General features: G+C 38.7%; 1 protein-coding gene across 1 annotated transcript in view; it reads left to right on the plus strand.

Annotated features, from left to right (window-relative positions):
* Positions 1-13853, plus strand: part of LOC123758452 (uncharacterized) — a 31776-nt gene extending 17923 nt beyond the window's left edge. The window contains exons 9-16 of the mRNA XM_045742885.2: positions 390-520; positions 792-957; positions 1509-1634; positions 2350-2610; positions 2867-3221; positions 3948-4108; positions 9052-9217; positions 10732-13853. Of these exons, the coding sequence (XP_045598841.2) occupies positions 390-520; positions 792-957; positions 1509-1634; positions 2350-2610; positions 2867-3221; positions 3948-4108; positions 9052-9217; positions 10732-10889 (1524 nt within the window). The 3' untranslated portion in view covers positions 10890-13853. The remainder of the gene's footprint in view (positions 1-389; positions 521-791; positions 958-1508; positions 1635-2349; positions 2611-2866; positions 3222-3947; positions 4109-9051; positions 9218-10731) is intronic.
* The last annotated feature ends 534 nt before the right edge of the window (positions 13854-14387 follow it).

Genomic DNA, 14387 nt, shown 5'->3' on the forward strand with positions numbered 1-14387 from the left:
GACAAATAAATCCATTATCAGGGACAGGAAACCTGTACTTGTGCGTGTATAGAGGTCCCCACTAGGTCAATCCACTGACCCTCCCCAGGATGCAACCCACAACAGTTGCCTAACTCCCGAGTATTCATTTACTGTTGGTGAACGGACACGTCAGGTGATAGAAAACACACCTAACCATTTCTCTCCCATCCTGGGATCAAACCTGGGATCCCTGATTGTGAATCGAGAACGTAGACCACTGATTTACAGGACCCATAGAATTATGCTGATTGTTAGGGAAGCAAATAAATTTACTGGAAAGTAATGTACAGTATATGCAGAACAAAATATCGGTATTGGAATACAGAATTGGCTGTTCCTACTTAAGAAAAGACATTATTTTGTTTCAGTATGATGCAATTTATCTGTGTGAGACGACCACAACAGTCCCACCTACTGAAGGTGGAGAGGAAGGAGCCAGTGAGCCAGTTGTCATCACTGAGCCACGCATGGTCCTCCAAACTAATTGTGTAAAAAGAAGGTAAGAGAGGAGTTGCAATACTTTAAAAGTCCGCTGTACACTTTGGAAAGCCAGAGTGCACTCAAATCTAATTTACACACTGCTAACTTAATTTATATTTTTTTAATTAGTCATTATAAAGTCTTAAGTTCTACATTTATACTTAAGATTTTCACTCTAAAGCATAGTACCCAAATAATAACACTGATATAGAATTTGCATAATTCAATCCCTCTGCGAACTCGATCCAATAATGCAATCGAACCATATCTAGTTAATTGAATTATTTCAGGTTCCGTGAGTTCCTAACGCTGCATGCTGCCCTGGAAGACGATTCAAGATTACGGACTGCTATGAAGGGCGTCAAGGGACCTAACAAGTGGTTGAATTTACCGTTCAGCAAACTAGATTCTACCACTATTGCTACTCGTAAGCAGTTTCTGGAAAAATATCTTCAGGTGAGGTATTTGGTATATATCTAGATAATGGTATGGTGTACATTATTATTATTATTATTATTAAAAATTGTTTTATTGGCAGCCACAAATGTTAGGTGCATTAAAATCGTTTTCTGGGTTGGCTTCCCTAAGCTTATTACAGTACATGAGAATGCCAAAGAAAACAGTGAAATTGTGATGCTACTGGTAACAAACTGGACGGGCCGAGCACTAGTACCATCATCACTTGCCCCTCATTGCTTCTAGGGAGCTCATGAGGATCATTTAAGTGTTTGAAGCATAGGTGAGACATGTACTGTACATAAGTGACCTCATAAGAGCTAATGAGCCTTCTGCAATTTCCTTAATTCTTTCATTCTTATGTACTGTAGTGAGGTCAACTGCCAAGAAAAGAAATGCCTGAAAAGCTGAACTTGTCAAGAATGTTTGAACTCGCCAACTTATAGGGTGATTTCCAAATTAGGCTTGTTGGTATTGTTTCAATATTACTGTGTATACTAAACTCATGATACTCTTTGATCAATATCTAAAATGTAATATTTTGCCAACAGTCTGTTATACAACGGCCAGAGGTGAATATATCCACCCCAGTAAAGGAATTTTTGGCATATGGATTAGATTCATCTGTATCATTTGTGAAGAAGCCCCTCGAGTTGCATGTTCCCCGTTTGGACAAGGTAAATTGCATGCAAGTCACATTGTACACAAGATGCTTCACCAGTGAACTTTTAAACATACCTAAACTTATCCAACCTTAACTAACACAAAGTAATCTTCTGTTATATACACTACCACACTGCAGTGCTGGACTGACTCGGCATCGTTAATACTCGCTAATCTTGTTTTACAACATTTTTCATTATCTTCTGCCTTTAATATGTATTATTAAACAAAATTGTATTTGTTTTTAAATTTGGTTTATTGTACTTGAACTATATTAAAATACTGTAACTTAATACAATTAATAAAGTGGGATTATGCTCGAATGGATTGTGATAAACCAGACCCTTTGTTTGGCCGGAAATAATTGGGTAAGGGACAAACTCTTGGTGCAGCAGGACGTGGTGTCCTGCCCCACCAAGCAGGAACAAGTACGGACCACAAATTAAGATTGTAAGTCGAGAACAAACTCAGCTGTTTAGAAGGACTAACATAATTCCTGAAGACGGTGGTGGTAAACCATAAATTAAACTGAGATTATGCCTCTACATTTGTTGTCTGTTCTGTCTTGAAATCAAATAAATACAGTATGTCACACTAAGGCTACAGAAAAACACATTCATTTTGAAGTGTGTGGTAATGCTGTACATATTTTTGTATATATACCATAACCTTTATCTTTGTCGATCTTTGATTTTGTAAACTATATTTGAATGTTTCTGTCTTTTCCAGCTATTGGCTAAGACTGTATCAGGTGTGTTTCATAGCTTGAAAACAGCTCTGCCTAGCTTTGAATCATCAGATAATCCAGCTGGAGGGAGTGAAGCAATACCCGCCACTGAAGGAATGTGCGGGGGCAGTGGTGGCGACGTTCTTTTGAAGAGCAGGTCAGCAGGCGGCGTGCTCACCGAACGTAACAAGCTGGCTTCGTTTCTTTCCATTGGTAACAAGGCAGAATATGAGCTTAAACTTGATATTACAGCTGAGGAAGAGGTAAATAATGGTTTTTAAAGTTATTTGCAAATTTTGTGTTAGCAATTGCAACGTTAATATACTATTCTGAATAAAGCATTTTTTTTACTGTATATGATTGAACTATGTTTATGTAACAGATGCTAGACAGCCTATTTTTCAGGTTTAAATATGCAACATATGATACACTGTACGATGCAGATAGGTTATGTGACTATATATTTATAAGTACTGTACTGTATACTATATATATAAAAGAATTGTTTTAACTTTTCAGGTGTGCCAAATTGAAGAGGCCTTAACATTAGAGGTACTTGGATCGGCTAAGGATGAACTGGTAGACACGGCTTATGAGGCACGAGAAAACCGCAATCTCTTTTCCCCGTTACCATACACACACTCCCAATACCAGAGTCAGCTGGAGCAGCAGCACCACCAGCAGCAGCTGCACCAGAAACACCAACACTCGGTGGTGGTTGGAAGAGGCAGCTCTGGTTCAGGGAGTGGAGTCTGTCCTTTATACTCTCCTAGTTCTCCCTCCCATCAACCTCCTCATGAACCAAGATCTGAAGCAGATGGCTGTGATGTTGATGCTCTGTCACGACGTGACAGTCACCGCGATTCTTTAAATGGCATGTACTACTATATTTTTTTTCCAAGGATATGAGTCTTACAAAAATGACTTCTTTAGGTGAAAGTGGAAGATGATTGATAGTTCATACAATTAAATGCAGTAGTGCAAATACGAGTAAAAGGCTTGTCAAAAGTTAGGCCATAGCTCTCTTAATATTGTACTCTAGTTACCTGAATATACCGGAAGACCCCAGGGACAGAAGCTGATGGCTTGCCAAAGGTACCCCCCGTTGTATAGATGTAATGAAACAGATCAAAGAGAAGAAATAGGTAACCACTAACCATAGAGCAATGGCAACCATATGGACATTTTTTTTTAGGGTAAATATGCAGAAGATTTATGAAAATGAGTTTTAAATCAAAATTATTCAACAATTTCACCTTTATCATTACAGTACTGTATATTTGGGGAAAACAAGCTTTTAATTAAATTCAAATATCTTGTTTACAGTACATGGTTTAAGAGTCCGTAATAAATATATATATATACACAGTACAAAGTAATGAAGAAATATAGATGCTGTCAGAACTTTGGCATATAATAAAATAAGAGACTGTGTCCAAGAAACTGGAGATGAATATGGGGTCACCAGTTTTTGAGTGACAAACACACGATAATAGCAGGATAAATAATAAATGTTAAAAGATATTAATTTAAAGAACCGATAAGAAAACGCTTGATAACATTTGTGTGTGTGTGTACATTTTCAATACTCTTCCAACAGAGGAAGAAGTTGGTGGATCGTGGGAGCATTGGCCATTGTCTTGTGGCCTCTTGGATGCTTTAGTGGAGGTGCTCTCTCCCTGCGACCACCCGCTCACTCACCAGCCGTGCGTCACTCTGCTCACTCTCACGCTCGCCACCATCACCCAAAAATGGCTAAAGGTATTTCGGCTATTCATATAATGTGGCAAGGATATAACATGCTTAAGAACAGTTAATGGAAATGGGGAAGAGTTATGCAGGTGCATGCCATATGCCAACTTCTCGGTTTCCAATTTTATGTTCAATTTTTGCACTAATGGAGACCTTTATTTGCTATTTTCTGATAAGTTTCTACCAATTAAAATTACTTTTATAATTATGAATGTATCCCTGTTGTAATCCCTGAATATACTCTTAGATACAGCTCTGGTATATTCCTAGTTCCCAAAACTAGCGTATTCCTAGTTCCCAAAATCAGTATATTCCTAGTTCCCAAAACTAGCATATTCCTAGTTCCCAAAATCAGTATATTCCTAGTTCCCAAAACTAGCATATTCCTAGTTCCCAAAACTAGCATATTCCTAGTTCCCAAAACTAGCATATTCCTAGTTCCCAAAATCATTATATTCCTAGTTCCCAAGACCAGTGTATTCCTAGTTCCCAAAACCAGCATATTCCTAGTTCCCAAAACTAGCATATTCCTAGTTCCCAAAATCATTATATTCCTAGTTCCCAAAACCAGTGTATTCCTAGTTCCCAAAACTAGCGTATTCCTAGTTCCCAAAACTAGCGTATTCCTAGTTCCCAAAACCAGTGTATTCCTAGTTCCCAAAACTAGCGTATTCCTAGTTCCCAAAACTAGCGTATTCCTAGTTCCCAAAACCAGCACATTCCTAGTTCCCAAAACTAGCGTATTCCTAGTTCCCAAAACCAGCACATTCCTAGTTCCCAAAACTAGCGTATTCCTAGTTCCCAAAACCAGCACATTCCTAGTTCCCAAAACTAGCGTATTCCTAGTTCCCAAAACCAGCACATTCCTAGTTCCCAAAACTAGCTTATTCCTAGTTCCCAAAACCAGCACATTCCTAGTTCCCAAAACTAGCGTATTCCTAGTTCCCAAAACCAGCACATTCCTAGTTCCCAAAACTAGCGTATTCCTAGTTCCCAAAACTAGCGTATTCCTAGTTCCCAAAACTAGCGTATTCCTAGTTCCCAAAACCAGTGTATTCCTAGTTCCCAAAACCAGTGTATTCCTAGTTCCCAAAACTAGCGTATTCCTAGTTCCCAAAACCAGTGTATTCCTAGTTCCCAAAACCAGCGCATTCCTAGTTCCCAAAACCAGCGTATTCCTAGTTCCCAAAACCAGTGTATTCCTAGTTCCCAAAACCAGTGTATTCCTAGTTCCCAAAACCAGTGTATTCCTAGTTCCCAAAACCAGTGTATTCCTAGTTCTCAAAACCAGTGTATTCCTAGTTCTCAAAACCAGTGTATTCCTAGTTCCCAAAACCAGTGTATTCCTAGTTCTCAAAACCAGTGTATTCCTAGTTCCCAAAACCAGTGTATTCCTAGTTCTCAAAACTAGCGTATTCCTAGTTCTCAAAACCAGTGTATTCCTAGTTCCCAAAACCAGTGTATTCCTAGTTCCCAAAACCAATGTATTCATAGTTCCCAAAACCAGCGCATTCCTAGTTCCCAAAACCAGCGTATTCCTAGTTCCCAAAACCCAATTCCATTTTTTTTCCAGTAATATTCAATGGTGTGTAGTGTGATATATTTATATAATGTGTGAACCATCGATATACTCAAAAGTATGGTGTGTATATTAATGATTCAATGATTATGTTCATAAAATAAACAAATAGTTTTGCTGTTATTACACTATATACTCACACACACTTTATATATACAGTAAGTATCTGCATGTTTTGTTCACCATAGCGAACCACTAAGTTGGTATTGTATGGTGAGCCCAAACAACAAGAGTGGACTGCCACACCCAGCCAGCCCTCCCTCCCTCCCTTCTTCAACACCTTACTTACAGGGAGCCAGCCGGCCGAGCGGACAGCACGCTGTACACGTGATCCTGTGGTCCCGGGTTCCATCCCGGCCGACGGCGAGAAACGATGGGCAGAGTTTCTTTCACCCTATGCCCCTGTTACCTAGCAGTAAATAGGTACCTGGGAGTTAGTCAGTTGTCACGGGCTGTTTCCTGAGGGTGGAGGCCTGGTCGAGGACCGGGCCGTGGGGACACTGAAGCCCCAAAATCAACTCAAGATAAGCTGAAGATTACTTGCCAATATTCTTCCTCCCACAATACTGTTTGTGGTTTCATTACACTATGTACACACATTATATATAAATATCTACACGTTTTATTCCCCATAACTGTACAACTAACACTTTTGCTCAGTAATGATGCAGTATGGCGTAAAAAATTTATTAGACAAATTTGCGGTAATGACGCAGTATGGTGTTAAAAATTAAAAAAATTTGGCCTGCTTTTGGCTTGGCTGTGGGTGGGGTGCACCGCAGTTTTGGACATTATATGCCTATACTCTTGTAGGGAATTTTATTGCTAACACATTGATACCAAAAGGAAAGACCTAGGATGAGAATTGAGGTGACAAAGTTGAAAAAGAGTATACACATTTCATTGTTCTTGAGCACTCATGGGTAATGTACTGTCACTTTCTCTGTTTGTTGTAATTACCTAAGTGTAGTTACAGGATGAGAGCTACGCTCGTGTCCCGTCTTCCCAGCACTCTTTGTCATATAGCGCTTTGAAACTACTGACGGTCTTGGCCTCCCCTAACTTGTTCCAACCGTCTACCACTCTGTTTGCCAAAGTGAATTTTCTTATATTTCTTCGGCATCTGTGTTTAGCTAGTTTATATCTATGACCTCTTGTTCTTAAAGTTCCAGGTCTCAGGAAATCTTCCCTATCGATTTTATCAATTCCTGTTACTATTTTGTATGTAGTGATCATATCACCTCTTTTTCTTCTGTCTTCTAGTTTTGGCATATTTAATGCCTCTAACCTCTCCTCGTAGCTCTTGCCTTTCAGTTCTGGGAGCCACTTAGTAGCATGTCTTTGCACCTTTTCCAGTTTGTTGATGTGCTTTTTAAGATATGGGAACCACACAACTGTTGCATATTCTAGCTTTGGCCTAACAAAAGTCGTGAACAATTTCTTTAGTATATCGTCATCCATGTATTTAAAAGCAATTCTGAAGTTAGAAAGCGTAGCATAGGCTCCTTGCACAATATTCTTTATGTGGTCCTCAGGTGATAGTTTTCTATCTAGAACCACCCCTAGATCTCTTTCTTTATCAGACTTCTTTAAAGATTTCTCACATAATATATAGTGGGTGCTATGCTGTGCTTTTGGACTTTATAAGCATGTACTCCTGTAGGGAATTCTATTGCAAACACATTGATACCAAATTGAAATACTTAGGACGAGAATTGAGATGACAAAGTTGAAGAGAGTATACACATTGCGGTTCAGTATTACTGCACGCTCCCGAGAAATGCCCGGCGCACCTTGGGGGGTGATCTGTCACTCGCTCGTCCAAAGCACGAAAGTGCTACCTACGCTGGTATTGTGTCCAAACAGCATAGTGGCCACCATACACTACATGACAAGTCACACACCAACCAGCAGATGACAGCCTCACTCCCTCCCTCACCAACAGCTCCCTCACCAAAATGGCTCCTCCCAACATACCCCTTTTGCTGTTATTACACTATAATAGTAGGCATCCATCGGTCTCGGGAGCCTATTGAGTTGCGCTCTGGTTGTCGGTCTGGAGTGGTCTCTCCAGGGCACAAAGCCAGGGAAGGTCGATAAGGAGAAGCTGTTACCCAAGCAACAGGTCCCCCTCTCCACGGCCCTGAAAGTCTCCAATGGAAAGGCAAATGCCAATACGATTGGTTTCAGCGCCATCGCAGAAACTGTCAGAACGAGGTTGAAGGCAACAATGAACTGCCCAAGGGGCTCCAGCTCTGGAGTTTACCTCAAGGTTGGTAAAAGAAGGCATAGGGGCCCCAAACCCGGAGACCACTGTGGTCGGGGCATGGAGAAGAACTTCCCCAGCCTGGACAAGAATGACCCCAGCCTCCTGAAGGAGAGCTTGGGCCGCACGAGCTCCAGGAGGTGGACGTCTGAGTCTCGCACCTACGGGGTTCCAGACAAAGCTCATCACAGCTCCCTTTCACCCGAGGCCAGCTTCCTTCATGACCCAGCAGAAGGAAGTGTAATAATTATTGATTACAAAAATTATTATTACAGTATGATTATTATTATAATATAGTTAATTAATAATTACTTACTATATACATATGTTATATACAGTATAAGTACTGTATCTACATTTATGTTCACCATAGCGAACCACTAAGCTGGTATGGTGAGTCTAGACAATAACAGGTCGCCACACACAGTCAGCAGACGACGCTACCTCTCCCTCCCTTCCTCACCAAGATTACTCCTCCCACCGTACTACGCACATCACTAATTCTCACCACAATCCTGCTATTATCAGAATCCTGGTCACTAAATTCTGTAAATGAATAATTTTCCATAAGTTTATTTTGTAAAGGAACATGAGAAGTTGTTAGATGGACGAAACAATGGCAGTGTGCTGTGGCTAGCACTTTGAACATCTTGAACAGCATTGTGTTTACTGATATCTGAACATTATACACAGTCTTTATCACAGTCAGGCTCTTTTATAATACTATCATGGCTAAACAATACCAGTTACATATATATTTTGACTTTTTAGGCGATGCTGTGGTTATAAGCTGAACAGCAGTGCTGTTAGCTCATGCTGCATGCACCAGCCTTGGTTGCTCACTCAGTACTGAGGCTCTCTCACTCGGGAATGTTGGCCAAGATTTTTTGTTTTTAGTGGTGTCTGTTTACAAGAGCCCTGAAGAAGCTGATGTGAACCCCGTGTAGCCACGGGACTTTTAAATCGTAAACGGTACTCCCAGCCATTCAGAGCCGTGTTGTGTTGTCCTGCAATAGTTACTCACCCCAGCTATAAATGTATTGTGCCCTTTAATTGCTAATGTGTACTTGCAGTTCAATATTTTTTAATGATTTGTTTATATTTCAGGCTGAATTGGAGCGTCTCTTTTGTGAAAGCTACACAGTAGAGTATATTCAAAGCTTGAGAGAAGCCATATTAACTTATTCTGATGCTCCACGACCTCAGGCTTCCCCGGAGGATGTGGTAAAGTCACGTGTTAAATTACAGGAAGCGTTAAAGGATTTCATACCAGGTAAGTCAGAAAGAAAGTTTACTTACAGGGAAAAATATTAAAGGTTGTTTTTTCTGACAAGAATTATTAGATATACTTAGGAGATTTTACAAGCATATTTATACCCATATCCCATTTACATTTTAAACTTCTTCAAAATCTACCATGTTAATTATTCACCATCTCTTAAGTAAATTTACTGGATATGGAATTGCTGTCACTGGAGAAAGTGCCAGGTGGTGATAGCAGTGTGCAGTTCAAACACCAAGTTGGAAGAAGACATTATTTCTATATAATCTTTAATGCTGAGGAAAAATAAAAAAAAAATATTTCTTTGAGTAGCCTTTACTCATAATGCTGCACAGGTTTCAATGTTTAGTTTTGTATGAAACTTCACACACGTTCCCACAATTTTCCGGCAAAATACCATTTTGGAAGGCATTCTGGAAAATCTTATGTGTGCACTTTATTCCATTTTCACTTTCTTCATAATGAATTGTGATCTACTGTGGAGGGAAGGTTTGACTGCATTAAATGAACAAATCCACAAGGGCCGTGACGAGGATTCGAACCTGGATTCAATACATTTTGATGTATCACGTTAGTGTGATCTCTGTGTGTTTGGCTGCATTGTTCTCTTGACTGCCATGACTGGTCCAACCCTGGGCCAGGACTCATGATGCAGTTACACATACACTTATGAAGCCTGTAAATCTTTGCTCGGTTAGGATGGCTTTACTTACATTTATTAATAATATTATAAGCTTAGAATCTTTGCAACTCAAGGTTATTATCATTATAAATAGCCTTAGAGTTCATAATTTGTTTCATATATGTAAAGAACCCCACCATGGTTGTTGAAAGATGGACAGGTTTCATAAGTGGTTGCATAAATGGTTGACGAGTACTGGCCCTGGGGCCAGATTAATGAAGCGGTTTCGCAAGTACTTGGGAACATGTACATCTTTCCTCAATCTTTGACGCTTTGGTTACATTTATTAAACAGTTTACAAGCATGAAAACGTCCCAGTCAACTGTTGCTATTATTATAAACAGCCTCCTGGTGCTTCGGAGTTCATTAACTGTTTAATAATTGTAAACAAAGCCGCCAACGATTGAGAAAAGATGTTCAGGTTCGTAAGTACTTGCATAACTGCTTCGTGAATCTGGCCCCCTGGTTTCCAGCTCATTTTTTATTTCCCTCATCCTGTGTTGTTTGTGAGGCTGTCTCTGCCAGAGGCTCAGTGGGCCAGACCTATTGGGAACTGGGGTAATGATAAGGAATGAATGAATTACTAATACTAAGGCCAACAGCAAAACATAACTAAAATGCACTCATGCTTAGACAAACAAATTCCACAACAGACTTAAACCCTTAAGGACACGCTCACTTACATAAACCCACTGATACTCTACACAGTGTACATGTCTGTATGTTTCAAAAGTTATGGAAAGGGATGCAGATACTTCTTTTGAACATTCATTAGTACACATTCAGTATTTAGATCTTTAAATGATCCTCAATTACTTCCAAGGTGCGTTGAAAATGGCTCTAGGAACAGAACTGACGCATCAAGCAGTTGCAAGAATAGTGGATTCGGTGCAGCATCCCACAGTGATGGGTGATCTTGCTCTCCACCTGCTTGACTTGCTAGCCACGCAGCTACTTCCCATCACACCCTCAACACCATGAAGGTACCACTGCCAATGCTGCCTGTCATGTCAAAATATATACCAATGAATGTAGTCATTACTGACTTAACCTTTATATATTTCTCAATCTTGAAATTGTATTTTGTTTACAGACAATATTAATATTTCCCCTATGACATGCCAGTAAATTTGTGATATGGTTGTAAAATAGATTAATAAATTATTAATAAATAATATATATATAATATATATAAAATATACATACACATACATACACCGTGGGACTTGCTCGAAGGGACTGATTGACTAATGGACCTGTTCCATTACACCAAGGATTCCAGTCTATGAATAGTAACTCTTTTTTTTTAGCCATTTCTTGCAAAACAAAAATTAAGGTCATAAATGATAGAATGCATCTTTGTGCATAATAAACAACAAAATTATATACCCAAAATTATTTTTAAATGTGCGTTAATTTAAAATAAGGAAAGAAAAGATAGAAAATTTATACAAAAAAATGATTGACTATATTTTTTTACTTACCGCTGAGAAGAGCTTATTTTTTCCTTGTACAAAACTGCCATACTATGCTGCTACATAACCATATGTATGATGCCTCCTGTAAATTGTATGCTTTGGTTTCCTTAAGTGTTTTTCACTTTGAATTACAGTATTGTCAGCCGTTCTTTCTCACGTAACACTTTCAGGCTTGCTCAGGATTTTTCTGTTTTTGTTTTTCCCATGTTAAGATGCCTTTTTTGTTTTGTTTTGCCTAACTGGTTTAGTCTAAATATTGCTGCTAGTAGACATCTTTTCAACTCGAGTAATGAAACGACTAAAGAAAAATGATTGCAAGTCACCTAGGATCACGAGGTCAGGCCACATAATTGCAGATGGAGAAGCAACTGGCCAGGAGAGAACCAGTTAAGAAAGGGCTACGTTCAGTGCAGATCAAAAGTAGCATTGTTTACTAAGTTTCACAATTGTTCACAAATTTTACAAAGACTGCCTGGTGGATTGAACAATATAAATTACGATTCACCAAGAATTTAGTCATTAGCATGAATTCTATCCAGTTTATCATTGTTCCAGTTCAATTTGATCTGTTTCAGGTAGGTCCTACTATATATATATATATGTATGTACAGTATGTATGTGTGTGTCATACCTAATAGCCAGAACTGCTTTACTTGGCCTAGTAAGCAAGGTGCCCATTTTGCCTAACAACCAGTTCAGTTTTTCCTATTTTCAAATTTTTCTTCGTAAATTAGTTCACCCCCAAAAATGTTGCCAGGCACCAATTTCTAACTTGGGTCTAGTGTTACCTATGTTAGGCAATACACTATTGAGAAATAAATGGCATATTTGTTAGGTCAAGTTTCTAAGATAGATCTGCCCCATATTAAAAAAATATCTCTATTATGTAAATTTAAAGAAAATTATTAAACAAATTTATATTTAAGGAAATTTGGCTTGTTAGGTAACTGTGCCTATTAGATTTGACGTGTGTACATTTATATTCAAGTAGTAATATTTATAATTTCTTATAATTGACACTCAATCATTTTGTTATTACCTGGAGCAGATTTTTGTAGTGCTCAATACTCTTGTTCTGGGTAAGTCCAGTTTTGTGATGAGGCATCTCACAAAACTTAATTCCCATTTTTGATCTCAGGAATAATCCTTTATTGCTTAGAATTTTGGCCATATTTTCAATACAGTATATCTAAATGGGATAAAAGATTTCTTCTGGTTCATTCATTGGATAACAAAATATGAAAATAGTTGCAGTTTTTTTTTTTAACAATAGCGACTTAATATTTTATTTTAGCTCAAATACAAATATACTTTACAGTGATATATTCCCCAGAAATTGGGTTGTTAGGTTACTAGATAATTTTATGCAAGTTTTTTTTTATAGTCAATTGCTTTTTTAAGGCCAGATATGGCTAACACTTGTTGACATTAACTTTTTATGGCTGGAATTTAAACAGCCATTTTTTCTAACTAATTGAGGTCAAGGGAATTATTTTGGGACTTAAAGAACTGTAAACACACACACATGTTGTATCGTACGATTGTTATGCTTTAGTCTGTCAGGTACAAGACTACATTGTCATTTATATCAGGTTCAACTGCTGTAAGGCTTTTTAAACCACCAGTTTGGGGGAAATATTCTTCAATAAAAATGGTTGAAAATTAGAAATAATGTCACGTGTTAATCGTTGCTCAATTTTAACAAAATTACATTAAAATGATAGTGATTATTTTTATGGAATACAGTGCTATGCTTGATTCACAACTCTGGAATGCAAGATAGTAAGTTAATGCTGAGTTACCAAAGACAGACATGAAATATGATAAAGCTGCTATCAAACTTAATTTGATATAGGCCAGTATTATAGACAGAAGTACATGTGGCTTTATTTACTTATTTTTAATGTTAATGCTAGTGCAGAATTCACTGCACCCATCCTGAACGCACAACCCATTGGGCATTTTCGGTGGCTTTAACATTGGTCTGACATCGTCCACTGATGACGCTTGATTGTAAAGCAAAGAAAAATACCCAGTGGAAAGTGACACCAATGTCACATGCAGATAGTAACTTTGCTAATACATAATAATAATAATAATAATAATAATAATAGTGTTACACACAGAAATCACAGTAGCGTGATATATCAAATGAACAAATCCACAAGGGCCGTGATGAAGGTTCGAACCTATGCACGGGATATTCACAGATGCACCTTAGTCAACCGTACCACGACACGGTAAAATACTTGCAACCTGGAGTGCTACTGCCCTCATGAGGATTCCGAAGCTTCTCTAAAGCACAATCGGGGTTTCACACAATTTCCCCCATGCACCAAATTTTCCCCTCTGTCAACCAAATGTTCTCCCTCTTCACCCTTACTTCACTACACACAGAAATCTCAATAGCGTGATGTATTAAAGGAACCAATGTGGATTTATTCATTTAATAATAGTGTTGTTTTGACGTGTGTGTTTTACTTTCCAAGCCAAATCTGAACTTAGATATTACAATGCATGCTGCTTCTAATGGTTTGACTCGTATTATACCTGTTGCTACTGTTGTTGCTCCCTCATTATTGCTCTCTCATTCCTCATTACTTTTCCCTCACTCTTTTATCTGCATTGCTGCTACTACTTTCCCTTACTCTTTTATCCCCATTGCTGCTACTACTTTCCCTTACTCCTTTATCCGCATTGCTGTTACTACTATCTCCTCACCACTGATACTTTCTCCCCGCTACTACTCCCCCCCCCACACTACTCTCTCCCCCCCCCCCCACTGCTCCTTTCTCCTCGGTAATGCTCCTTTCCCCTCATTACTACTCCTTTCTCTTTGTTCCCCTTCCACTTTGTGCCTTATGTGCTGTCCTTTAACTATATTACTGATGAACATCTGATTCAAATATTTTCATAATTACTTATTTCCCTTGGTTCCAACCACTTGGGCTGGACGGTAGAGCGACGGTCTCGCTTCATGCAGGTCAGCGTTCAATCCCCG

This window comes from Procambarus clarkii, chromosome 11 (assembly GCF_040958095.1).
Source record: "Procambarus clarkii isolate CNS0578487 chromosome 11, FALCON_Pclarkii_2.0, whole genome shotgun sequence".
Taxonomy (NCBI): domain Eukaryota; kingdom Metazoa; phylum Arthropoda; class Malacostraca; order Decapoda; family Cambaridae; genus Procambarus; species Procambarus clarkii.